Source organism: Lates calcarifer, linkage group LG4, assembly GCF_001640805.2.
Source record: "Lates calcarifer isolate ASB-BC8 linkage group LG4, TLL_Latcal_v3, whole genome shotgun sequence".
In the NCBI taxonomy this organism is placed as follows: domain Eukaryota; kingdom Metazoa; phylum Chordata; class Actinopteri; family Centropomidae; genus Lates; species Lates calcarifer.
The window spans coordinates 24,748,042-24,775,967 of record NC_066836.1 but is presented as its reverse complement, the minus strand read 5'-3'; the positions used below and the strand labels follow the sequence as shown (position 1 = coordinate 24,775,967).

At 40.2% G+C, this 27,926-nt stretch overlaps 3 protein-coding genes across 4 annotated transcripts; 1 reads left to right on the top strand and 2 right to left on the bottom strand.

The window, feature by feature from the left end:
- Positions 1–15: 15 nt before the first annotated feature.
- Positions 16–6,524, bottom strand: ccr12a (chemokine (C-C motif) receptor 12a). The gene is given in 3 exon segments (XM_018695961.2): positions 16–2,282; positions 2,284–3,188; positions 6,374–6,524. Coding segments are annotated over 2 exon segments (1,083 nt in total). The 5' UTR covers positions 3,175–3,188; positions 6,374–6,524; the 3' UTR covers positions 16–2,090.
- A 1,873-nt stretch (positions 6,525–8,397) lies between these two features.
- Positions 8,398–20,260, bottom strand: LOC108896731 (cytochrome c oxidase assembly factor 1 homolog). Of its 2 annotated transcripts, XM_018695962.2 has the most exons (5): positions 20,038–20,250; positions 17,307–17,414; positions 15,495–15,646; positions 15,076–15,152; positions 8,486–10,404 (listed from the first exon to the last, which is right to left on the bottom strand). In XM_018695962.2, exons 1-5 carry the CDS (start codon positions 20,075–20,077, stop codon positions 10,296–10,298), a joined length of 486 nt encoding a protein of 161 aa, XP_018551478.1. In that variant the 5' UTR covers positions 20,078–20,250; the 3' UTR covers positions 8,486–10,295. The 2 variants fall into 2 exon arrangements, with proteins under 2 accessions (XP_050926157.1, XP_018551478.1); XM_051070200.1 differs by lacking the exon at positions 15,076–15,152 and having other exon boundaries at positions 8,398–10,404; positions 20,038–20,260.
- Positions 20,261–24,232: 3,972 nt separating this feature from the next.
- LOC127142394 (biliverdin reductase A) lies at positions 24,233–27,536 on the top strand. The gene is made up of 3 exons (XM_051070201.1): positions 24,233–24,403; positions 25,125–25,248; positions 26,910–27,536. The coding sequence occupies exons 1-3, from the start codon at positions 24,352–24,354 to the stop codon at positions 27,031–27,033; spliced, it is 300 nt and encodes a 99-aa protein (XP_050926158.1). The 5' UTR covers positions 24,233–24,351; the 3' UTR covers positions 27,034–27,536.
- Positions 27,537–27,926: the final 390 nt, after the last annotated feature.

Genomic DNA, 27,926 nt, shown 5'->3' with positions numbered 1-27,926 from the left:
GACAGATGTCAGATCTAAGTTTGATTATCATATTTATTGGAAGGTTAAAAACATTTAATTTTAAAGCACTTGGACATAATATTACAAACATGCACTATCATGCACATCAAATCAACAAGACTGAAACACCAGACCAAGAGCAGGTCTGAAGCAGATGTGTTAATCATCAAGCAGCACACAGAAACATGGACAACTGCCTATGTCCTTCACTTTGCTGCTGGGGGTCTGCCTCAACTATCGTGTCATTTAAAGTTTATGGACACAACCCACTAGGCAAGCATGTATTTGAATAATGCTCACTAAAAACCAGTGTCCAGTTATTTCAGCACAGCACTTAAAGGTACTGTATGGGAGAATTTGAAGCAATCTACATGTAATAATTTCCTTTTTTATTGCCAATGTGTGAAAAGACTGTAATGGGACATAAAAGATTTGCCATTCCCTGACCTTCTCCATTGCCTATAATAGCCTGTAGACTAATTTCTATGTAACTATGTAAGGATGCTCACTTCCATGTGCTTTGATACAATTAAGGCCTCTCTTCTGCGCCGCTACAGCTCCAACAGTGTACTATCGTTAGCCATCGCTGTCACAAAACAACCAGCACCAAGAAAAACACAAACACAAAACAGAAAACTTCATTTCATAAAGTCCAGTTGGCCATACATGAATGATGACAGCTCAGGGGAAAATTAGGGTCAGCAGGGTTTTTAATTCATGGAGGGGCCTTTGTCCCACTTTGGGGATCAAAACCGACCCCGAGCTGGCTCTACTATTGGACAGATGAGCTAACATCACTCCAAAGCCTGTGAAATCTGTTGTGATACTGTGGTATTTAGCAAATTCTTTCTGATGTTAGCTTTCCTGCTAACATGGACAAATCGGTAGCAAACTACTGTGCTGAGTGGATAACATCTACTAATTCATTCAAACCCCTGGGGCTGATCTAGCTAGTAAGTTGAGAAGCTTGCTGTTTGATAATTACTTAATCAGCCAACAAACCAATGCTGGATCCCTGCAGTGTAGCTAATTTACAGCTACCTGGCTAACCTTTGCTTGTTGGCTCAGGAACGTTATCACCAATGGTCATACTACGACTTGTACACACCCAGCAAGGCCACAGTGAGGACTGGTAACAGTGTCAGTAAGAACATTAGCATGATTGCGTACACCTACTTACAGAGCATATGCATGAGAGGGTGAGCAACAGGACAGAGGCCACAGGTGTCAGTAATAACTAGCATTTGTGGATTTCTCCATTTGAGGCCTTTTAAAAAGTCAAGTAGGACTAGTAGGAACTAAAGGGACTGAGACCCACTGCTAGAGTACTGAGCCAGAGAGTACTGGTTATCATGGGATTCATTGACAGTAAGAGTAATATAGAAAAGACTGGTCCTAACCTTTAAGAACCTTATCTTATCAGATTATACAGGCCTTGAATTTTCAATGAAATTACCTCAAACCATTTTTTCTGAGGCCTTGGAATTAATTGATTTGCATGTCTGGTAAGCCAGCCTTTACTAAACAAAACCATTTCCACATTATACCTACACATGATCAACAGCAGAGTCACTTTGCAATTTTATACGGAAGCTATTGCTGGTAAAACTGATGGTAAAGACAAATATAAAGACACAAAAAAAACTCTCATCATAGTCACCTCTTTCAAATAAGAAGAATCTCTTTGCACAAATACAGCGTAGCCTATGCTACAATAAGTATGATAAAACCTGGCAATCTAAATGTGAGAACTAGATGATTTAAGTTGAGTAGTCTTCAAACTGACAAGTTTATCTAATGAAGTTAATGGTAAACTTGGAGATGTGGTTTCATGCCATTCCCCAATTAAAGAACACAAGTAAATTGACCTTTCTGGATGTTGTAATGAGATAAATCAGAAAAAGATCTTGTGTTATCAGGGCTCACTTTTTTGTTGTTGCAACCTCAGTTTTCTTGTAATGCTGATAATATTTATTTCTAAATCTTAACAACTTGTATTCTCAATTCATGCCAAAGAGTGTGTGTGAAAAGTGTTTACATTGCAGATGATTGTGCAGTGTGTGTGTGTGTGTGTGAGTGAGTCTTTCTGTCTAGTACTCATAAGCAGTTCTCTGTGATGTGGTTCTGGTGCTCTGGCTGCTGAGGCTAATGTGTCTCTTCAGACAGGGGATCTTCTTAGCTATCAGCCTTCTGAAGTGGCTCTGGAACTTCTTTCCAACAAATGTATAAAACACAGGACTAATGCAACAATACAGATAGGCTATGTTCCGGGTCACATATAAGGGCGTAGTCCAAGCTCTCAGAGTCAGAACACTCATCTCTGGCCTCACTGGTGCTGGAGATCTGTATAGCTTGAAGGAGGATGACGATGTTGTAGGGTGTCCAGCAGGCAAAGAAAGTGAAGATGATGACAAATATAAGCTTGATGGCACGGCACTTCTCTCTCATGCGGGTGGACAGGATGCGGACGGTGATGCTGATGTAGCAGTACATCACCATGAACAGAGGGAGGAGGAAGAAGAGCAGGAATTGTTGGTAATAACTGACCAGACGCCAGCGCTCCATAGTGCTCTCAGGGAATCCTGACTCCTCACACATCAGTCCAGAATATGGACTCTCCCACACATTTTGGAGAACCAGCTCTTTCACACTTGCCACAACACTAATGCACCAAACTACCACTGAACTGATGATTGCATACACCTTTTTCCTGCTCTTAGCAGCTGCCACTGCATGCACCACTGCGAGGTATCGGTCAAATGTCATGAGTGTGAGGAAGAGGATGGAGCTGTAGAAGCCAATGAAGTAGGCGCTGCTGACTATCTTACACAGAGCCTTGCCAAAAATCCACTCAGACAGATGGTAGGTTGCCCAGAAAGGGAGACTGGTGGCAAAGAGAATGTTGGAGAGGACTAAATTCAGGAGGAAGATGTTTGTCACTGTGTTGAGCTTCTCATACTTGTAGATGATGAAGAGGACAAGCCCGTTGCCAAGGTAACTCAAGAGGAAGTTGACATAGTAGAAAACTGGGATGAATCTTGCACCAAACTCATTGACAGTTGTCTTTGTACAGAACTTGACAGTTTCACTGATTACATAGCTCGGGTCAGTTGTGTTCTCCTCATCATCAAGTAGGTTCAAGAAGTCCTTAAATGAGTTTTCATCATTGTCCATGGCTGATGTTTGTCCTGTGGCACAGAAATGTGAAAGACTCATGTTAGTCTATTTGCTCGTAGCTGAAGAAATTGTTCATAAAACACGCCTGGTTCCTGGTTCACAAAGTGATCTGGACAACTCAAACCTCTCACAAAACAAAAAATCCAGAAATAAGGGTGGCCAAACTGAGAATAACTGCTTTTAAAGATAAAAGTACATAGTAGTGTTACGAAATAACTTAGCTAAGTCAGTTATTCAGGCATGTTCCATCAACTTCAAAACAGAGAGAGAGAACAGAACAGAAACTGCTTACTACAGCTCTTTAAAAACTCCTGATTCTCTCAACTGGTATGTAACACTTGTTCCCAGAAATGACTCATTATCAGCTAAACAGGGTTGAGCTTTTTTTTTTTTTTTTTTTTTTACCTCTGATCTTAAAGAGTATAATTTCTGAGGGATATTATAGTATTGTAGGAGCATCAAACCACCAACCCTATAATTAATGTCTTGTCCTGCTCTATCACCACAGGTACAAGATTAGAATGTCTTACAATAAGTTTGTGGGAGCCAAAGTGTCCATAAAGTGGAAGCTCCTTACAAAAACAAGAGGTGGATCATTATTAAAACATGCTAAGCCTCTGTTAACACTGCTGTGGGTTGGATATATTCTGGACCTATTTGTGACCTTAGCACATATTTCTTCTCCTCACCACAACCTTCCCTCTGTAAATCCTATTTGAACTATGTTAACACCTGTTTTTCAGAGGTGGAGAATTTTTTTCCTGCAAAACCAACAGTCACAAATTGTGAGACCTCAGTAAATCCATTAGATATTAACCTCCATTAGCAAATCTCCATTTGCATGGCTCTCCTTTTAATGCATATGCAGTAAGAAGAGACACCTTGCAAACACTTGATAAAAATAATAAGAAAAAAAAATAAAAAAATAAAAGTGACTTCAGTCTGCTGTGTCCTGTTGATAAATACATCACACATTTCGCCTTCGCAGACATGTCCTCACAGCTGATGAAGACTTAACTTCCTGTGCCACCACTGCACTGCTTTTTTGTTTTTGTCAGTTTTGTTTGTTTGTTTTTGCATTGCAGTGTATAGCCATGGGAACACTTTTCAGGTCAATCAGCTGGAATCCCACAATACCTTGCAAAATGATTCATACAAAAAGATTGGGTTTGTGGGTCATCACTGTTTAGTGTGATCACAACACAAAGTGACACTGAGTCATTCATGCAAGATAGGTGAGGCTGGAAGCCTGGTGACGTATTGATAAAGTTGCTGCAGCTGGCATACTAACCACTGACTTCCTAGCCAGCCTGCATCTTCTCTTTTACTCTCAACTGTTCTGTTTAGTTCTCCCTGGCATTTTGTTCACCATTATACACCAGTTCTTTCATTAAAAGGTTACTGAAGAGGGAAAATACACTTCTCTAATGAGAACAGTCAGTTAGCAAACTATCAAGTTTGCTAACAAGCTAGCCTAACCTTGTAATTTAAGGGACAATAACTTGACAAAGTTTATTCAAAAGACCTATTTGTATCATCAAATCTCCTAACTGTGTGTAAACCATTGCTCCTTTTTGCATTGCTCCAGTTTTTACTTAGACAGAGAAGGTTAAATCAAAATGAGTGGAACAACACAGATAAAAGGTGATGGTGGCTTCCTCTCATTTGGACTCCCCAACTCTCTGTAGATGGTCAGCACTTATAAGACAGCTTGCTGTTGGCTGACATTTGCTTATCACAGTTAATAAAAGTTGAACTCTGCATGGAACTTTTGTGAGTATCACTGATTCCACTGGAATTAATTGATTTCACCGTAATATTACACCTTTTTAAATCCTGTCGTGAGCAGCACAGTTCCTCACTTTAAAGTCTGTACGAAACAGTAACAGGAAACAGGAAGCAGGTCTTCACCTTCCTCTCTGCAGTTTGCTTAGAGCAGAGCTGTAGAGACCATGTTCCGATCTGTCACTGCTGGTGTATCCCCCAGAAAGCTGTGAGTTTATTTTCTTGTTTGACATTGTATATTCATTTACCGTATTTATTGCCGAGATAATTTATCCTGACACATGATGAGCTTGTATTGATAGCTATTAATGAAACAGTTATGTGTGGATTTATAAGTTGTAAAGTAGATCAATGTTTGATTTATTCATACCTTTTATATTAGTATATGTTTTATGTGTTCTTACACAGACTCGTTCTGAATTTATCTGCCCTGTGTAACACTGTGAAAGTTCATTAAAGGAGGACTGTGGCTCATTTCCTGACCTGTGATGCATTCTGCATCATCACTGTTTATCATGTGTTTTAGTAATTAATAAGCTGTGGGTTTACAATATTAATGCTGTAAATGTTGACAATCCATTAATAAATACTTTTTCTCTTTGTGATGAGCAATCAAATCTGTTAAAAATGTCACTTCTATTTATATTTATATACCTTATGTCTTGTTACCCATCAGGACTTCTACTTTTTGACCAATTCAATAAAAAATGTTTTTTGACAAAAGTGTAGTTAGTTTTTAATGTTTTTTTTTTTGATGGTTGTGTCCAATCACCCTTTTAAAACCCGATGAACCTTCACTTATACATCATCAGTCACAAATATGCATAGAATGCCATTATTAACAAAATAAATAAAATATCTGAGAACATATTTTTGTAACATTACAACATTAAATGTCTTGTTGGGGCTTGTCTATTTTACATTTAAAATGGTCATTATGTGTGTAAATCAATGGTTTACAGTTATTTATAATGAACTTCACATGTGTAGTTTGCAGTGCTACTCCGCAGCTTTGTATTGGCTGATAAGACCATAGATTCTGGTTGAATCGGGCTATTGCTTGTCACTGCAACAAACTGTGATGAAGTCTTTTTCATGTAATTGAAAACAATTCAAAACAATCATGAGACATGCACCTTTACACAGAAAAAAATGAACCTATTTTAGTATTTAGTATGAAGCTGGAAATTCAGCTTACCACTAGTGGTTAGTTTGATCTGATTAAAACTCACATTGAAAGCACACTCTATCTTGATCATGCATGTCATATTTCATAAATACCCATATCTCAAATGAATCAGCAAACTATGTACATTCATAGCATAAGGTGTGAAATACACCTTATGCTATGAATGCAAACAAACAAATTCAGTTTTTTGATGTCACTGTCCTAAAGGCTGACTGAACTCACCTGTGGAGCTTGCTAGGTGTGCAGGAGGTGGAGGACAACAGGGAACACAAAGAGGCACTGAGTGACTGGAGTGCTCACTACAGCTGATTGAGTTTAAGTTGAGTTTTAGTGAGAGGCTAACATCTGCTAAAAGGGGGCTGTCCTAAAACAGTTAAATGTGCTGCAGTGTGGGTGAGGTTTCTTGGAAGTCAGATAGTATTACTGACCAATCAGCAGCCATTTCGTCTTCAGATGTAACTCTATTTGTATTGGTTGTAAACACTGTTGACTTGGATTGAATTTGTTTCTTAACTAATTGAAATGTGCCTTTCAGAATATATAAATATATATAAATATAATTTAAATACTGTCTTCTGTGCAATAACAGCAACAAAACGTTTCAAATATTTCTCTATATAGGACCTGCTTGACTTCTATGTCAAGCATCAGTGCTCCATTTCACATATACAAATAGAAAAATAGAACAGAAAAAAATCCAAAAATAGAATTAAACAAATAATAATAAAATAATAATATTCCAACACCCATCTTCAATATATAAAGATAAACCCCATGTGTAATAAACAATATGTACATAGTTAATATTTACATGCCATTTACAATGTATTACAGATGGATTATGTACAGGATATTGGGTTATTGCACCTGGTTGGAGAAAAACTGTTAAGAGAACAATTGCTTCTCAGAGGGAGGGGTTAAAAAAACTTGATGGCCATGGGTGGGAATGATTTCCTGTGGTGGTCCGTGGTGCATTGTGGGAGAATGAGTCTTTGACTGAACATGCTTTTGTGGCTGACCAGCACGTCATGGAGAGGGTGTGAGGAGTTATCCAATATTGTTCTTTTCTTGGGCAACATTCTCCTCTCTGACACTGCTGTCAGAGATCCAATCCTCCCTTCCCACTACGTGGCTGACCTTGCAGATTTAGTTTGTTGACTCTACCTGGTCATAAATGAGCTGTGCTGGACTGGACATGTTTGATTGACAGCTGAGGTGTCAGAGACAAAACAAGCTGTGACTATAGCCTACAAGCAGAGATGCTGTTTTGTTGGCAGAGTGACCATTTAGCATTTAAACCGAATGATGTTGATTTAATATGCTGTAATTTCAGCTGGACTGACACTTATATATATACACCATGCTCTAACAGAATTTAATATTAATCTTCCACTAACATAGTTCAGACACTGATACATTTTTATGTGTGAAAGAGGTGCAAAGCTTCTACACAAAAAACAATGCAGATGTTATCTGATACAGTTTCCTCTATTCTTCCTCTTTACCAACATCTTGGCATTTCACTTCTCCATCTTGCGCATCTGAAACTAGAAAGAGTGAGGGTAAGTTTGGGTAGCCACTACAGGATGTTTCTCCATCAAGCATGGTTTTGGTTAAAATATGTAGTTCATCTGACAGCAGTGTCAGTGGGGTCTTTGAGAGGAGACACTTGAGAGGAGTGAATGTAGAGATGGGTGATGATAATGGAAGGTATAGCATAGTGTGAGGCAGGGCAGCATGACTTGTTTCTGTTTGCCGCTCTGATGCTCAGCTCCGGGGCTTGGTGGAAGACACTGTCAGCTGGCTGGAAGGAGAGAGACTCTGCAGAGCAGCAGGATTTCATAACTGAGCTTTGACCTTTAAGACCTTTCTTTTATCTCTGTGGAAATCTGACATTTTCACATCCCAGATGATTAACAAAGACATTTAAATATGGAGATTTTAGGTAAAATATGAGAGTCATGTCCAGGAGTATGGTATGAGGCAGTAAGGTTGAATGTGTGCATAAAAACAAAAAATAGCATTGACAAAAAAACCACAAGCACTTGACAAATTAATTTACAAAAGATGACGGCCCTTCAACCCCCATAGCCCCAGGTCAATGTATTGGTTGGACACTGAGTCGACTGAGTCCGAGTCAGTTTAGTTTTAAGATTTGTCTATGAACCCCCTCCTATTTTTCACACGTAGATCATTGGTTGAGTAACTATCTTATGGGTTATTATGACATAAGACAAGAGGGAAAATGATAATGCAGCTCATTTTTAAAAAATGATCGAACTGATATACAAACACACTGAGTGGTTTCAAGACACACACACACCAAGAATCAAGTTCATGGAGACAAAAATATTTACATATATTTGATTTTTTAAATTTCCTTCCTGGAACTGACAGCTGTGAAAAAATGTGCTAAACACCAACTCATTTCCTCTCAAACTCTTTCCCCTTGAAAGTCACACATCTACCCACACAAGCACAGTACACCACGTTAATTTGTGTTCACCATTGTTCACCATTTATGTGACACTGTCAAAATAAAACAATCTAAACTGATAAAAGTTTTTTTTCAAATCTTAATTTTAAGTAATTTCCATGTATAAGTAAGCACAGAAAAGAAACAAACTCAGTGTATCTCATTCAAGTGCAGTGAACATCAACAAATTCATTCAATCTGCTCACTATACTCTCCATGAAGAGAAATGTGTTTCTGTTGAGTCAGCTTTTCCACTGTGATCCAATATGCTGCTGCTCCATGATGTTTCACATAACACTGATTTTAATTTCCATTGGCTCCCCATCAAATTTACAATTTAATCCAAAATGATTTTTGAATAGAGCTCTGCATGGTCAGATGAGGTCAGGCACCGGCTTCATCAGAGATGTACAGCAGGCTTGTCAATAGAGCTGTTTGAGATTATGGCTCCTACATTTTGGACTGACTCTCTTTCAATTTATGATCTGTGGACAAAAGCAGCAGAAGACCTACTATTTAGACTTGCTTGTTCATTCTTTATTCTACTCTAATACTACCTGTATCTACACATCCAGCCGATCAACATTACTATTTATTTGGAATCCTGTTTGTGCGCTCCTGATGACTCTAAGTCCAAATCTCACTTTTCTTTAAGCTTTGGTTTGGTTAACACCAACGTCTGAGAAAAACACCTTTCTTGCAGCTAAATGCTCAACAATGTGTTTGGTGTTTTGCAAACTGTATGCAAACTAGTCACTGGAAACACTGGAAAAAACTGAAACACCTTGAGACTTCCATCCCCACCACAGTAACCCTGCTGTTTGAAAAGAAGAAGCTCACAGGAGAGCCAGACATGATTATAGCCTATGTAGGTTTATGTTATACAACATAGTTTTTATGTGGGTGAAATAAAATAATAAATACTGCACTTCCCTCATCTGCATCTGCACAGGAAGCAGGACGTTGTGGTAAATTAAGTCAGTGAAACCACAGGTTTATGTCCTGTGCTATGGTTCATCCTGCTCTTACATACAAATACACACACACATACATCCTCTCTTTCTCCCTCTTGCTCTGTCAATCTGTTTAAAAATGGCATTGATTGACAGCTATAGCCAGAAGATAACTGTTTATCTTAGAAGACAAAATATGTATGTATGTATGTATGTATGGGATTTCTTGGGTCTCTCTCTGTAAATGCCTATTTTAAAGAGTACGGTCTAGACCTGCTCTATATGAAAAGTGCCTTGAGATGACTTTTGTTGTGATATGGTGCTATATAAATAAAACTGAATTGAATTGAATCCTTGATATATGCTGATTAACTTTGGTCTGCACCTGTGGGACTTTTCAAATATGTCATGGTTTTTGAGAGGAAATTAATTAAATAAGAAAAAAAAAAAAACGAAAAAAAAAAAAACAGAGCATCACGACAGTACAACAACCGCCTGTATCATATTATTCATTCAAAACCAAACACATACTTAACCCAACAACAATCCAAAGCAGTCTGTTAGAAGCCCTGTGACAGTCAGCTGTCTCATCAAAATGATACTGGAGCTGAGAATTTGCCATTTTGTAAATATACTGTACCTCCCTTTTATTGGTTATTTAGACTTCTAATCTGATCATTATTACATGGAGTATGTCAGTGCCAGTGTTATGTGTCTAACTCCTGCGTGTGCTCTGTTCCTGTGCAGCAGTTGCTTGATGAGGAGTCAGCAGGTTGATTGTCTGTCCTTCTTGGAGCTTTAGCACCACCTGCTTCAGACTCCACCTGCAGGGAGAGACAAACAAGTCAGCAATGGTACATACAGAGCATTGACTGCTCCACTACTGGCAATGTGATATAAACCTTGGCATACAGTAAACCCCCCTCAAAAAAATATGGATAAGAGGAGCTGAGTTTGTTTAGATTTACATATATTCCATGTTTATTTGAAAAATGTCCTCCAATGTGTTCTTGGGTGACATAACAGTATAGGAACATTTGCTGCAAAGATTTAGTTTATGTGTCATACATACAAACACATCCTTATTTGCTTAAAACTCCCTAGCTTTCATCACTAATTTATATAATGAATCAATGGCACAAAGCTCACATTATTTGCCTAAACCCCCCAAATGTCACTCCTAATTTGCATCAAAATCTCAAAGTCACATCACAAGTCACCCAGAGTAGTACCATACACCTTGTGACATAATTATACAATTACATATTATAAAAATAAATACGTTTTGAGATATAATTTGAAGGCAGACAGTGAGGTTTCTGGTCTAGGTTCCTCAGGTAAGCTAACCTAACCAAAAGCCCTGTCACACTTGATCTTCAACCTTGGTGCAAAACAACTTCTTTAATGCTTTTCAGTCTGGAATTCAACCACATCACAGCAGTGAGACTGCACTTGTTGAATGACATTTGACTGAGCAGTGACACATCTAAATTTCAGTTTCAGTTTTACTAGGTCTCAGTGTTGCATTTGATGCGGTTGACCATAAGATTACACTCAATAGCTGGAAACACAGGTGGGACTTTGTAGTTCTGTGTTAAAGTGGTTTAAATCATGTGTGCAACACAGGAAATACTTGTGTCAATTGGTAATCATGAACCTGAGTGGACAAAAATCTCACGTAGAGTTCTTCAGATGTCTATTTTCAGTCCTCTTCTAAGCAACATCTACATAATAATAATAATAATAATAATAATAATAGTAATAATAATAATAATAATAATAATAATAATAATATCTTGAATTTATATAGCACCTTTCAAGAAAAATGTTTTCAGAGAAAATGTCAAGTCAAAAACAAAACAAAAGACTAGCTGCCAAAGGCCTGAGTGAATAAGTGTCTTTTCAGACCACAGGTTTCATGATGGGGTATGCTGGTGGAGGAGGTCCGATAGGTACTGTTGGGCAAGGTTGTGGAGCAATTTATCGACAAGCACGAGGAGTTTGTAGGTGATGCGGTACTTAACCGGAGGCCAGTGCAGGTGAGTGAGGTTGGGGGTGCTGCCATGACTATGAGCTCTGTTTTATTGCTGTTCAGTTTGAGAAGGTTAGTGGTCATCAAGGTTTTTATCTCATGGAGGCAGTTGACAAGGGACTGTGGGGGGAGCTAAGCAGATGGTGATGTCCTAAGGTACAGCTGGGTGTCGTCAGCGTAGCAGTGGAACTTCAGACTGTGGCGGCGGATGATCTGACCAAGGGGGAGCATGTAAATGGTGAAGAGGAGGGGACCAAAGACAGAGCCTTGTGGCACACGATGGTTCACCGGGGCAGAGTTGGTTGATCCATCAATGGTGATAAACTGTTGCCAGTTAGGTAAGTAGGACTGAAACCAGGAGAGATCTGTACCAGTGAGCAGTGATAAGAAGATCATTGGTGATCTTCACTAAGACAGTCTCTGTGCTGTGATGGGCCCTGAAGCAAGATTGAGGGGGTTCATAGAGCTCATGGTCAGACATATATTGTTGTAGTTGTGCTGCAACTGCTCTTTCCAAGATTTTACTCAGAAAAGGAAAGTTGAAGATCAGCCAGTAGTTGCTCAGGTCATTGGGGTCCAGAGCAGACTTCTTAAGAATAGGAGTGACTGAGGCAGTTTTGAGAATGGATGGTACTGTCCCAGTTAGGAGTGAAGCGTTAATAATGTCCTTGTTGATTTTATCCATTGTTGTTTTATTGATAATTGAATGTTGTACAGTGTCCTTGAGTGTCTAGAAAGGTGCTTATAAATAAGATTTATTATTATTATTCATCATGGGCATGGGGTAGGAAGGCAGGCCTTCACTAGTACTGTGGGCATGGGGTCCAGGGAGCAGGTGGAAACTTTGGACTTGGCCAACTCACTGACAAGGTAATCATCTACAGGCGCGAAGGAGGAAAGCTGGCACTGGGGGAGGCATACAGCTGGGGCCACAAAATCCTGAGGCTGGGGGATGCAAGGGGTGCCGGTGGCAGGTGCCAGGAGCTGCTGATGGATAGAGTCCATTTTTGCCTGGAAAAAGTCCAAGAAGTTGGAGCAGAGGTTTGGGGCACCAGAAGGCTGGACGACACGGAGAAGGCACAGTAGACGGTTTATGGTGGAAAACAGCATTCTGGGGTTGTTTTCCTGGTTACCAATAAGGGTGGAATAAGACGTGGACAGCAAGGCCATTTTTTTTATAGAGTCTCTCCAGCCGTCGACCGGTAGCCTTCAAGGTGCGGAACTCAAGGGTGAACCAGGGGGCAGGATGGGTGAAAGAGACAGACCTGGTTTTGATGGGAGCGAGACAGTCAAGGCTGCCAGATAAGGCAGCATGTAAAGGGCCACCAAGTCATCCACCGTGGCGTCTGAGGGAGGTTTTAGTGATGGTACATTTATGGCACTGCCTAGGCAGGGAGACAGGAGACAGGAAAAGTGAAAGTGATGGTATGATGGTCGGATACAGCCAAGTCCAGGCACTGCAGATTGTTGGGTGGTGTGCCAGAGGTGCAGACGAGACCCAACTTGTGACCTTTAGTGTGGGTGGAGCCTTGTACATGCTGCGTGAAGTTAAAGCAGTCCAGCAGCAACAGGAACTCTGTGGCGAACGTGCAGCTGCTGGAGTCAACATGTATGTTGAGGCCCCTGAACAGGAGTGTGGATGGTGTTGCAGAGCAGACAGTGGTAAGTAGCTGAGACAGCTAAGACAGGAAGTCCATGGAGCTGGAAGCTTTAGGTGGACAGAATATAAGGACCTGAAGCTGGGAGGACCCAGCCAGAGTAAAAACCGTTCACTCAAATGAGGTGGCAGGTGGTACTGCAACCTCTGTAATCAGGATGTCAGCTCAATGGATAACTGCCAGCCCACCACCACAGTCCTCGGAGCCAGGCTTCTGCATATAAGCATAGCCTGAGGGGGTGGTTTGATTTAATGTAATAAAGTCTTGTTTGTTCAGCCATGTCTCAGAAATACAGAGGATATCAATATTTCTGTTCTATTTTTTTCTGTAATGATGCCATTGATAAGAAAAGCCTTACTGTTTAGGGAACATGCATTCAGCAACATGAACATAACATCATTAACCTTGGCTGGGGCAGGCTCTGTGGGAGGAGCTATACTAACATCACAGACCAAAGTCCACAGATTGAACACTTGCATTAAACATTCATAGTGCTGGTGAAAAAAAATAAGTGAATCCTTGCATTAAAGAACTGATCAACCCTCCGTTGGTAGCAATATCCAAACAAGCTCTCTCTGTAGCTGTGAACCAGATCTGCACAACATTCAGGGGCAACTTTGGACCAGTCTATACAGAACTGCTTCAGTTCTGCCATACTCAGCATCTCTGCTGGGTTAAGGTCTGGGCTCGGTCTGGGCAATTCCAAAAGAAAAGTGGATTTTTGTTATATTATTATTTATTATATTTTTATTCATTCTGTAGTAGATTTACTTTGATGCTTAGGGTCACTGTCTTGCTGCACCACCCAACTTCTCCTGAGCTTCAGCTGGTGGACAGCCACCCTGATATTATCCTGTAAGATATCACATTAGGGAGGTGTCTGATCAGTCCCAGATTAATTCTGCAGCTGGACAATGAATCCAATCACACAGTCAGCATCATAAAAAACTTTCCTCGGAGACAAGAAGAACAAGGAGTCCTGCAACAGATGGTCTGACACACAGAGCCCTGATCTCAACATCATGGAGTCAGTCTGAGATTACATGAAGAGACAGAAGACACTGAGACAGCCTGAATCCACAGAGGAACTGAGGCAACTTCTCCAAGATGCTGGAAAAAAAACTACAAGTACAGGTGTACAGAGAAGAACTGGAGCGGTTTAAGATGGGAGGTGGGGGAGGGGGTCATAATAAATACTGATCTGATTTAGGTTTTTTCTGTTTACTGCACTTCAAATGAGGTTAATTAATAAATACAAATTAATCATGGGATTATTATTTTTTTTTTACAGCATCCTCACTTTACCTTTAGTGCCTAAAACATTTGCACAGAACTGTAACTTAGATGAAGATCTGATCAAATTTTAAGATAAATTTATATGGAGATAATTCACTTACTTTTTTTGTCACTGTACATAAACTTGCCTTGCCTTGCCATGTCACAATAAACTGAACTTTAAAAATCATTTGCTGTGTCTCAAATCAGATACTTCAGTTAGTACACTTACATGTATACTCATTGGCATAGTGTGTTTTGATAAGGCTGCTTTGTTCACTTGACTTAAAAATGAAGGTTTTACTCTTATTTGTGCCCTGGTTCGAATGACATGTAAGTGTCCATCATCCCACACTCAACCGTTTGAGTGCACCATCCTGGCACTTGCAGTGCATTGCATGTCTCCAGACAGGGTGATCACACTTATGTAATCGAATAGCAAATGTGAGTATGGTAAGTGCATAAATTGAGACAATTGTCACCATTATTTCCAGTGAACTCAGAACAGAATGTGCACAGAATATACTAACCTGTTGGTATTAGTGTCTCTGATTGACAAAGTATACAGATAACCGCCAGTTTTTGACCCAGTCACAGGGATCTTGATCTGCAACACAATGCAAATTCAAGATCAGTGTTACAGACCTCATGAAGGACCTGACTAATAGCTTTGCAGCAGCATTCTAGATCGCTTATAAGAGACTGAATGTCTTATAGAGGCAAGTGGATGGGGAAGGTGTGTCCCTTCACTTCAGACTTCATACTTTTTTTGTTTATTTTTACACAGTTGATGAGCTTAGTCAACAGAAACACATTTCTCTTCATGTAGAGTACTGTAAGCAGAAGATTGTCTGCTGGAATCTGCATTTGTGTTTTTTGTTCAGCAAACTGTGTTATCTATGTAAAGAGAAACAGAAACTGGTAATAGTTTAATGAATGCACATGGTACCTGTGCAGTGTTGTGATCTACACGGTTGTGTCTGTCAGTCAGATGGATGTTGTAGACTTTTAAAGGTGGGACCCCTAGGCTTTCCATGGCCTCTGGACATTCTTCCAATTTCTGCAGAGCCAGTGTGTAGTAGTCTGACCCAGCAAATTTCTCTAATTGAACAGCGGACAGAAGAGTGAATGAAAATGAAACGGGTTATAGAATAATAATAACAGCAAATAGAAATGTTGAAAACTGTTTAAGTATTTAAGTGTACTGACTAAGAGCAGTTTAACTTCATTCTAAGGGTACTGTATGAAACCAGTTAAATAGTCAGTTGAGAAGTAAAAGATGAGAAAGGCTGAAATTTTTGTTGACATTTAAGAGGTGAAAGCAGCTGCAGCTTCACTAAAAGTGAATGCTCTGAAGGAAATTGAACTGCCAGTTGAAGAATAGCCCCCACTAAAACACGAAAGGCTGTTATGCACTGTGGATACAAATAGCAGGCTGGCACCTAACGCCACATGCAGTGCAGTGTGGCTGAAGACCATCTGCCAGCAATTCTTTACTGTCTGGTTGAACCTCCCCTAATTCCTAAGAAGGCTGCATACTCAGCCAAGGCAAACTGCAGGCCATTATCTATGGTGATGGCCTTAGGGATTCTGCACCAAGCAAACAGAGAGGAGAGGATGCCTATGAAAACAAATGCTGTAACAGACCCTGTGGTGACCACTTCTTCTACTTGGAAATTCCAAGTTGGAATAGAGGTCATACACCACCACGAGTATGTGCAGCCCAGAATGAACTGGAGAGAGAAGATGTATTAGTATTACTATAGCCCCTCTGATCAGTAATGAGTTCTTTATGATTTGTGTCCCCACCCACTTAACCCTGACCAGGCTGTCAGGGCCAGTTGGTCTGTCAAGTGTGTCAAGTGTTGCTGCTCACATGCCAGAGCCTCCTCCTCCACAATAATATGGTTCAGCTGTAGTGAGAAATCAAGAGGTAAATGCAACAGGGCACTCAGAGCTATGCTGAAGTTGGGACAGCACTACCCTAAGTTCTTTACTGAGGACATCACAAGTCAAGACTGCAAGGTGAGTTACTCTTTGAATGACTCTTTTATTAGCTCATGCAACAGAACATGGTTGTGGAGTACTGTGTGCCTGTACTTCTGGAACCCTGAGTTGCAGCAAAGATATCCAACAGCATCTGGACATGCCTTGGTACCCTGCCAACCATTGCAAGACTACGGGACCCAACAGAAAACCCAGAGAGTAGTCTGTGAGACTGATGCTAATAACTGGCCAACATAAACCCCACCAAGGCCTCACGCTCTGCTTCACAGTGCAATGTTGGTACAACACAGAGATTAGCAGCCACCAGTTCTAGGCTTACTTAGTTGGAGTCAGCAGAGACTGCCAGTCTCAAGTGGTGCAACAACATGAGGAGATGTCCATCCAAAGGGGCACAGATTTCCAAGACGGATGTTGGATGTTTATGATGTCACATGACTTGTGAGAGAAAAAAACATGTGGGATACAGCATATACAGACGCTTGCTTGCACTAGTTTAAATACAGCTCTGCATTTCCTGCAGTCACATAAAAAGAACAGCCTGTCTTCACTCACACGTCTTTCTAGAGTTGCAATGACACTCACTGACGTAATGCATGCCGTAACCTTAACTATCACAACTAAATGCCTAACCCCAACCCCAACCCTAAACCTGACTTTAACCTTAGCCAAGCCTTTAACCTCAAATAGCCCTTTGAAGTTGTAAGGACTGGTTGAAATGTCCTCACAACACAAAAATGTCCTAATTTGTACTTACTCTGCATCAGGTAGTACATGGTGCCAGTTTCTCCACCAGTCAGTACAGTGGTGAAGATTGCGAGCTGCTGCAGATGATTGGTGGAAACCCTCATCTTTGCTTCCTTCCCTGTGAAGATGCACAGATAGACACTAATGTGGTCAATTTACTGTCAGGGAAAAATGAGAAGAAAAAACATCTCATCTCACTCAAGTACATTAATAAATCCACTTTTATTATACAAATTATACAAAAAAGATGGACCTTAATGTCACCATTATCCAGAAGTGAAAAACATCATGTTTTTTCCCCACTCCATTTATTGGTTTTGAACAATCCAATAACAAACAGCATATAATACACACATAGAAGCAGATACAAGGTTAGCAAAAACAAACAAAACTGCATAATAAGGTACTGCATAACTTCCCTCAGCCACATAGTGTAAAGTGGGGGGCTGTGGGCTTTTCCAGTGTAGTAAAATGAACCTATGTGCAAGCAATGCTAAAAAGATGTAATTATTTGACTCCAGTTCTGTTCTACTTTAAAATATCAGGGGACATGGTCATAGCTGTATCTAAGAGATTTTTTGAGAGAGGTGGGGAAGGTTCATCGTATTTCCAAGATATTGTTCTTCTTGCAGAGGGATCTGGTCAAAAAAAAAATGTATTACTACTGCTATTAGGAAGTTGTAGAAAGGAAGGACATTTAGATTTAACAAAACTATGGACCATCATGTTTTAAAGTTTTCTTCAGTGTCCAGAGATAACCGTCTGGACAGCCATGGGTATATTTCAGGAATAGCAACCACAAACAGGAATTGCTATGCTCTGGATATTGTTGGAACTAATTTGCCACAATGTTCAAATGCAGTCTGAAAAAAACAAGTTGTACTGGGGTGCAGTTGTCTGTAGAGAGAGAGACTTACTGCTTCACTTTTAAGTTGAAAAGACATTTGAGAGCTGGCATTTTAATGTTAATTCTGTTTTTTAGCTGTTGAATATTGTGAAATTGTTGCGTGATATACTGTCTGTGTTTAAAGATTACGCATACTGTTGGCAGTTTCCGCTTGTCAGGACCTGTTCTAAAAATAATGGGTGTCTGTGTAAGTTCTAAGAAAACAGGATTTTTGTGTGATGACCTTATTTGGATCACAGCTGCGTGAACACTGAGTGTTCCATGTGACCAGTGCTCTGTTTTTAATATTATAAGAAATGCTTCTGAATTCTGACCCTATGAAGTGTCTTAAATTTGAAATGTATGCCACATGTAGATCGCTTTTCAGTCACAAGTGGTGAGACATCCATTGTATATTTACAGGAACTGTTGCAAAAACCAAGCAGCTTATAAATATTAATGAGTTAAAAACAAGAAGATGCTTAAAAAAGGGAATATGTTTCATTTTCCTCCCCAGCCTTAGGCCTACTGTAGAGTGAATGTAATGAGTCTGCCACCTCACTACCCACACGGTTACTTGTTGCCTATTGTTAGTGCTGGGTACAATATGCTCAAATTAAATCATGGTTACAAAGAGTTATGACTGTTTCCATTTCTACTGGAGAGAGGGAAGTTCATCCTGAAACTTGCTGCTGTATTTAGACCCCTTCACTTTTTTTTCACATTTTGTTAAGTTGCAGCTTTATGCCAAAATAGAAAACCCTCATCAATCTACAGTCAATACCCCATAATCACAAAGTAATCAAAGAATTTTAGACATGTCTGCAAGTCTATTAAAAAGGAGAAAGTGAAACATTAACATAAGTATTCATACCCTTTACTAGGACTAATTTAGCTCAGGCTCCTCCCATTTCTCTTTATCATGTTGAGTTGTTTCTACACTTTGACTGGTGTCCACCTGTGGTAAATTCAATTGACTCGTCATGATTTGAAAAGGCACACACATGTCTATATAAGGTCTCATAGCTGTTAGCTATTTTGATGTAGAGTGAAGGAGCAAGATATGATGGATCCCTGACCTGATAATCTGGCAACCTAGCCCACCTGTTACATACCATGGATGAGACAGTTCTGAACAGGCTAGCAACCTGCTGCCAACCTGCTAGCAGCAGCAGCTCTGGCAGGGCAACATCTAAACACTGAAAATGAACAGCAGTTTGAAGCAGTTAGCATTGGCAACATTACATAAAACTGACAGCTCACTGTCACTACAGGTGAGGGGCAGTGGTTTCTGTTGAGACTATACAAACCGCCTTTAGACAAGAGATCAGGAGATCGGAAGTGGAACTCTGGTATCACGGTGAAATGACGGGCTCTAACTTCATCAGCTGATGAAAAATAAATACAAGTTTCTGATATGGTTTAAATATGGGTTCATGTTTGAGCCTTGTCTTGTCTTGTTCTAAGCAAGTTTTGTACATACTGAGGGATGTAAGTATTTAGCGGTCAAGCTTTCGTGTGTGTGTGTGTGTGTGTGTGTGTGTGTGTGTGTGTGTACGTGTGTACGTGTAAGCCCATGTAAAAGAAAAACATTTAAGCACACACATACACCCAAGATGAAAAATGAAGCCAAAAACTGCAATTCCTCGGATGGCCGCTTGAAGCTGGCTCCAAAAGCGAGTCAATACGGTCTATGACACACACAAATGTCCTTATCAGCCCTCCGACAAAATAGCCGTGTCCTCACCAACATTAAGAGCAAACCTCAGCTGGAAAACCTGGACAAAATACAATCAGAAGTTTCTCAACTCTGTGCATTGTCCCTCACTTAAATGAATCCAGAAACAATTCCCACCTTGTATTGCACCGGCAGCGCGAACCTGCTCGATTCGCATCCGTAAACGTCACACAGACTGTGACCAATTGGGTACGGGTGCGCTCCATTAATGCTATTGCGTGTGCCTCTCAGGCGGCGTCTGTACTCCCACACTGTGACACAGGAGCTGCCTTCCTCCTACAGCCTCCTCACTGACCTGCAAGACACGGAGCCTGTGATACAGACTCTACTCAATGCTTTTGCTGCCACAGGGAAATGTTGACTTTGTGTTTAGAGCAGCTGACTTAAAGCTTTCATCTCTGAACCTGACCAGGTCACACATTACACAATACTTTTTCATCAGTGAAAATCGGCTACAAACACAGAATCCTTTGGAAAGGATACAGAAAATACCAGCAAGGCTAAAACACAAAGGCAGCCAGCAGTGAGCAGCAAAATGGATCAAATGTCAGCTCCCAGTAATACAGCCATCACTAATGCTACAACAACTAGAACCAGAACAATACTTCTTTTTTCTTTTTTTTCTAGCCTTAGAGTTAAATAGCTATATTTCCAATTTTGAAATATAGCTTTACTAAACTGTTTCATTGAGGTAAAAGTGAACCTACAGTTTCAGCCACATCTGTATATTTCAATGTACCAAAATATTCAGCTTAGCATTGTCACATTCACACCTTTAATATCAACCAAGTTAGTAGTAGTCCCAGGAAGTCTGCAACTGAAAACCAAATATGTCATAACAGGCCAACTCTTTTAAAGACTCTAGTAAAGCAGAAAAACCACAGCTAGTAGCTCTAAAAACTGCAGCGTCACTGAAAAACAAGAGAGGGCAGTTTGTAATCTATCTTATCTCTGCACTACAGGTCAGAGAACTCCATGGGTGTGGATTAGCCCCCCCTATGAAAAGTTTTTTCAAAATTTTCTTAAGTGCTTTTTCAACATAGCATTTCTAAACATACTAGTTTTCTTTAAAAAGAATAAATGATTTCTATTTGCACACAATAACCAAACTATTTCAGAAAAGACAAAAAGTTCCTGGGTCAATATTATTAGCCCCCTTAAGAACTGACCTTTTTATTGAGCCATAGCACAAACCACTGTTGTGCAATAATGTGCTTTAACTTTGTAATGCTCAAAGCCTGTACAATCAAGTTAGAACTGAGGGTTATCTCCCACTTTACATACAGTATAAAAACTTCAGTAAGAGTTTGAGCTGTCACTTGAGAAAAGCATCATGCCAAGAAAAGAAAAAAAAAAATCAGTTTAGACTTGAGAAAAAAGAATTGTTGATGCTCACAAAGCAGGAGAAGGATATTCAAAGTTATCACAGCGATTTCCAAATGTGAAGAGGTGAAGTGTGAAGTATCATCAAGAAATTCAAAGAGAGCCACACGGTATAGAACAAGCCTGGCAGAGGTAAGAAGCGAAAAGAATGTAAAGACCCTGGAAAGAAAACTAGTGAGAGACGTGTCTAATGACCCCAGAACAACTGCTAAGATGCTAGTGAAATGACTTAGCCAAGTTGGAAATTGTAGTCTCAAAGTAGACAATTACTAGAGCTCTGCACAGGAATTGGACTGTGAGGATGCAGACCAAGAAAAACTCCACTTGTGCAGAAGAGACACCTTCAAGCCATACTGAGGTATGTGAAGGACAACCTGGAGAAACATTATGCATACTGGAAGCATGTCCTTTGGTCAGATGAGACAAAACTAAAGCTCTTTGGCCATAGACATTGCTTATGTTTGGAGAAAGAAGGGAGAGGCGTATAACCCAAAGAACACTGTCCCCACAGTGAAACATGGTAGTGGGAGTATTCTGCTGTGGGGATGCTTTAGTGCGTCTGGAACTAGGAATCTTGTCAAGGTGGAAGGAATCATGAAGAAAGAAGGGTATGTGAAGATTCTGAAAGAAAACCTTAAGCAGTCAGCAGGCAAAACTGGGTCTGGGTCATCGCTTTGTCTTCCAACACGACAACAACCCAAAACATATGTCGCTACTTGGGAAGATCTACAACCAGAAGACCAAAGTGAATGTTATTGACTGGTCTGCACAAAGCCCTGACTTGAATCCCATTGAAAATCTGTGGGGTGAACTGAAGATGAAGGTCCATGCCAGGAGGTCATCAAATCTGGGGGTGGTGCTTGAGAGATTTGCCAAAGAAGAATGGGTGGGGATTCCTCAGGAGACATGTCAGAGACTTGTTGAAAACTACAACAAACAACTGCAGGCTGTTATTGTTACACAACTGACTTTTAGCATCGGGGGCTAATAATTTTGCCCCTGGTAGTTTTTGGTTTTTGTGGAATAATTCTGTTTCTGTGTGCAAAGTAAAATAGATAGATAGATAGATAGATAGATAGATAGATAGATAGATAGAGAAGAGACAGCAACAATAGGTAACAACAAACATTAAGAAAAAAAGACCTATAAATACTAAGAAAGTCTTAAAAATATATAAAGGAGAATATATACAGGAAAATAATTAAAGTTGCAGTTCAGTATTTTTTTCTAAGAATGGATGTGCAAAAACTGGCAGTGAAGTATATAGGAAATATGTACAATATTACAACATGTTGGTCCTGTTGACATTTAGGGGCAGATGATCCCTGTTGCACCACACCACAAAGTTATTTATTAATCCCCTGTACTCTGACTCCTGCCCATTTCTAATACACCCCACCACTGCAGAGTCATCAGAGAACTTCTGCAGATGGCATGATTGAGTGTTGTACTGAAAGTCTGAGGTGTATAGAGTGAACAGAAATGGAGACAGAACAGTCCCCTGAGGTGCTCCTGTGTTACTGACCACCACATCAGACCGCCCAGCCACACAAACTGTGTTCTATCTGATAGATAGTCAGCAATGCAGGACATGGTGGACATGCTGACACCCATCCTCAGCAGCTTCTCACTCTGCAACAAAGGCTGGATGGTATTAAAGGCACTGGAGAAATAACAAAAAAAAAACATGACTCTCACTGTGCCTCCACTGCCATCCAGGTAAGAGTGGACACGCTGCAGCAGATAGATGACAGCATCAGCCACACCCACATGAGGCTGATAAGCAGACTGGAGTGGGTTGAGAGCAGGTTTCACCTGTGGTACTAGGTGGGCCAGAACCAGTCTCTCCAGGACCTTCATCATGTGTGAAGTGAGGCAGATCGGCCTGAAGTTATTGAGGCCAGATGGTGTAGCCTTCTTACAAACCGGTACTAAACAGGATGTTTTCCATAGCATCGGTACCCTTTCCAGTCTCAGGTTGAAGATGTGTTGCAGGATGGTAGACAGCTGGGTAGCACAGGACTTCAGGACCCTGCATGCCATCAGGTCCCGCAGCCTTGCCCTGGTGGAGTTTTATAAGCTGTCTCCTAACCTGGTCCACTGTCAAAGTCACATGAGGTGGTGTGGTCAATCCAGATGAGGTTGAAGAAGGGGGGTTGCAGTCAGAGTGCTGGTGAGGTGGTGGTGGAGTCAGTGTCTGAGGGGGTGTGAGGACTGGTCCGGTGTGGGAAGGCCCAGAAGGGGACCTGAGCTGAACCTGTTGAAAAACACATTCAGCTGATGTTGTCCTCACAGAAGTTGATGTAAAATAATGTAAGCATCCAAAATAAAACTAGGAAGTTTGAAAAAGCTGTGTTAAAAATTCTTGTCAGTAGAGGACTAGTACAGTGAAAAAAGAATCCACTTGATTGTCTTAAATAGCTATGAAGAGTCATTGTAGTCATAGCTTTGTCCTCAACACCAAAATATGAGCATTGTCACTGACTAGACATTAACATTTAAGTTATATGGCTCAATCTACTGATGTACAGTACCTCTTTTCTGCTGGATACCTGCGGTTATAGAAGCTTTCTATCAAACCCATCATGACCAAACATGCATTTTCTACCAGTACGGAACATATTTTATTTTACAAAGAGGATTTAATGGTTAAATCAGTTTATAGGTTTTAAACGAATGGTTTTGACACATTCGGTTTACAGTCAAACAGTTTCCATAACATTTTGTTTCAGGTAAAATAAATGAAATGTTTTGTGAAATACTGCACATGAGAAGATACATTCAGAAGTTACTGGGCTTTCCATACTTGAGTCTTGTCCAACACAGAGTTAAATTGAATACTGACTGTAATAGCTGTATGAAGCGACTGGTGAGATAATAACAGCTCCGCCTGTCTGCCACTTGTAAGCCTGTCCCATTCCTACAGCATAACAAGCGCACCTTATGTAATGCGTGGCGGCGCTAAACGCAGGCGGACAGTAAACTCACAGGCTGGTGGTTTGGCGGTGCTGGCCCTGTCTTATGTCACTTCTGCTGAGGTAACAGCTAATGCGCACAACGGCACAAGCTACATTTCCTCGTGTGGGCCAAGTCGAAGCAGGTAAGGGGCAGCGTGTACGTCATCTTCTGTCAGTAACTGGCGGAGGATGTCTGCGTGTTTTGCGAGGACTGTGTTGTCAGTTTTGACTGTCTGGTCTAAGTTAGAATACAAAGGAAGTCGGTCTTTCATTAACATCATCGTGTTGTTAGGGCAGAGAACTATCAGAGAGGACCTGTCAGGTTTACCCACCTCACACGGACTCGCTTCTTATTTGCCCCTCAGTCAGTCTGAGCTGAGTCTCTGACTCTCATGTGCGAGGGAGCATCTTTACATGGAGCTGGGTTTTAGCTTACAGTTAGAGGGAATGATTACTGCTGTAGTCAGTGGTAGAAGGACACTGAAGTAGCGCAAACGCATCACCTGTATTTCCACAGGAGCTGGGCCCGTGCAGTTCACATTCATGACTTAATTTACTTTTTTTGACTCATTACTTTTAAAAAAAAAAAAAAAAAAAAAAAAAAACAGTGTAACACTTGTGAAAATTCAGAAAATGACTGACATTCAAACACTCTATTTTTTTGTAATTTTTTTTTCTACATTCTATATATTATTTTAGTTATTTATTTACAGAAATTTCATGTCTCTTCAAAGTAATCTGCTGAGTTACTTTTCTCTTGAATTTATGTCTGGAGTATTTTGAATAATCTGGTCTATGTCTTGGTTTGAACATATAAAAGGGTTTTTTAAAATGTCCTTGTCTTTTTCCATCTTTCTTTCGCAGTCAGTATGTTTGGAGCTGTGGTGGTGGGTATCGGCACAGCAGGTTGGGTGAGGATCAGAGACATGTTAGCTCCACTGTCTGGCAGTCCTGCAGAGAAACTCGCTGTCAGAGGATTCATATCAAGGTAACAGACAGATGCCAGCATGTACAGATGACTCCAATCATTAGTCGAGATGCCCCTGATTTGTCTTGAATGTTGTCTGTATGCACTTTGACATTGTACACAGAGTAATGCAGGATAACAGGATGGCAGTCTGTAAACTTAAATTGACCTTACTACATATCTAACTTCATGGAAACAGAGAGGAGCAATAGAAACACAGAGTGACATGTTTCTGTTGGATGCTCCAACATTCTAAGATCCGGTGCTGAATGTCAGCAAAGTCAGCTAAACTACTTTGGGCCAGACACTGGTATATCCTCCTTACTACACAATCTTTTTATTTCTGTCACTGTGTAGAAATCCAGTGTTTTGATGTCACAGATGATGAACAAAGGTTTTAAAAACTGGGAGCATGAGATCCATGTAGGCAGTTCTAGAAGTTTAGTATGGGGCAGTTGCTGTGCAGGTAAGCTGGTGTAAACTGTAACTGGATTGAGGAGTGAATAATACAGAATGCATTCAGAAAGTATTCAGACCCCTTCACACACCTGTGTTGCAGCCTAAAAATAAATATTTCCTTTTTTTTTGTTCAGTGACCAGCTCAAGGAAGAGTCCTGCTTTTTGTCAAAGCCTCTCCAATAATGGAGGCCACTGTGTGCCACTGAACTATCAGTGCCTTCCCCAGATCTGTGCCTCACACATGGCTTTTCTCTGATATGCATCTGATATGCTCTGACAGGTGTGTGCCTCTCCAAATAATGTCAAATCAATTGGAGTGTAACACAGGTGGACTCAAGTCAAGGTGTAGAGACATCTCAAAGATTATCAAGAGAAATAGGAGGACCCTGAGCTAAGTCAAGTGTCACAGTAAAGGATCTGAATATTTATGTCAATGTGATGTTACACTTTTTATTTTTCAACAAATCAAAAATTTCTGAAATTCTGTTTTCTTTGTCATTATAACATAACAAAAAGTTATAAAAAAGTAAGAGGTCTGAATACTTTCTGGATGCGCTGTATATATATAGGCATGGTATATTGAACAAAAGCCCCTGAATATTTATGAAAGTGAAAAATATCTGTTGATAAGAAAAAAACATGAACCACAAGCACATGACACATTCAGATACCCTCCCAGTTCCACCCAAACTGAGCTTATGCTTTGACCTGAAGTGCTGACTTTGAGTCTTGTGATTTGGGTATAGCCCTACTGCATTAGTTTTAGCTAAGTGGACCTAATAAAGTAAGTATGCATTTCAGTTTTTAGAGTTACAGTTTTATAGTCTAGTGCATTAATTAGACACATATCATATAGTCTAAAAAAAATAGTGCATTAAATTAGACACACTTACTCTTACTGATGCCTATTTATCAGTGTGACTCTTTTGTGTAAACCAGTGTACAGTACCTATGGCCAGACATTTTCTGGCTTTTTTAGCTTGAGATGTGTTGTTGGTTTCCAGTGCAGCATCACACCACTAAATGTCTTTTTCAAAATGGAACTATAAAGCACATAAAGTTTGTGAAATTGGAGCAGCGGTTTCAAAGTGCATAGTCACACTTAAAAATACTGTTAGATATTGTCCACTATATCTATATCTGTATCCGTATCTATATTATCTTAGAAGGTGACCACGTGTTTGATCAAAACAGTGTTCTCATCAGGATGTTTTTGTCAACAGGAGGAGCCTGGACACTCAGCAGGGAGTGAGTCAGATCTCAGTGGAAGAGGCTGTGAGCAGAGAAGACATTCATGTAGCATTCATCTGCACTGATAATATCTCACATGAGGACAGTGTCAGGTAATGTGTGCAACAAGCAACTACAAGTCTCTGCATTTGATGTGTCGCAAATAAGTATATACAGTGAATTAAACACTAAATGAACAAAATAACCCATGAACTAGCAAGCTATTTTCATAGCCACGCTCACCCACCCTGCTTGGAAGTCATCACAATGATCCATAGAATAACCATCTATAGTTAAATACCACAATACTGCCATACACGCGGTGAAAGTAGATTATAAATGGAGTAAATAGGGGGTTTAAATGGGGTACATTTTTCTGAAGTTATATTTCTGGAATTGTTTCAAAGTTTCAAAGTTATATTTGACTGTTTTACATATAAACATTTTTACACAAAAATTTGAGATTAAGCCAAACATGTTTGAGCCTTAGTCAGACCCAGACTCAGCTGAAGGACAAAAATCAGCGCCCAGCAGACGTATCAGAATGATAAGTGTAGTTAGCATCTTTTAGTTGTTTATGTTTGTTAGCTTGCAGTGGCTGACACAGCTCCTCTCTCTCGGTCCTTGTACTGATAAATCTGCTTTGCACTGGGAGCTTACAGGTTTCTGTCGCCTCACCCTGCAAGTTGATGAGATTTGGTCCTTTGGTATGTGACTTATGAAACCCTGGCTGTCTGAATCCATGTTTTTGAGACTGTTATTGGTACAGTGCAGTTCCAAGTTGGAAATACCCAGCCATGAGGTTTAACTGCTAATTTCACTCATGATATGTTTTGTATCTTATAAAAACACCTTGTGGTCTTATCGACAAGGTGAAAAACTTGATTTTCAATGGAAATCTTTGATCTATCTAATGATGTCTGATTGTATATGATGTGCTTTTGTTATGTTTCGTTGTTTGTTCTTCTTTCTCTCTGTTGTATTCAGGTCTTTCTTAGCAAAAGAGATCT

Coding starts and splice junctions, on each gene's coding strand:
- LOC108896731 (XM_018695962.2), bottom strand. CDS start 20,077: ATGCGAATCGAGCAGGTTCGCGCTGCCGGTGCAATACAAG. Junction 15,153..15,494: donor TAGATCACAACACTGCACAG/GTACCATGTGCA, acceptor ATTGTGTTGCAG/ATCAAGATCCCTGTGACTGG. Junction 10,405..15,075: donor AGAGACACTAATACCAACAG/GTTAGTATATTC, acceptor CTCTCCCTGCAG/GTGGAGTCTGAAGCAGGTGG.
- LOC127142394 (XM_051070201.1), top strand. CDS start 24,352: ATGCGCACAACGGCACAAGCTACATTTCCTCGTGTGGGCCAAGTCGAA. Junction 24,404..25,124: donor TGTGGGCCAAGTCGAAGCAG/GTAAGGGGCAGC, acceptor TTTCTTTCGCAG/TCAGTATGTTTGGAGCTGTG. Junction 25,249..26,909: donor GTCAGAGGATTCATATCAAG/GTAACAGACAGA, acceptor TTTTGTCAACAG/GAGGAGCCTGGACACTCAGC.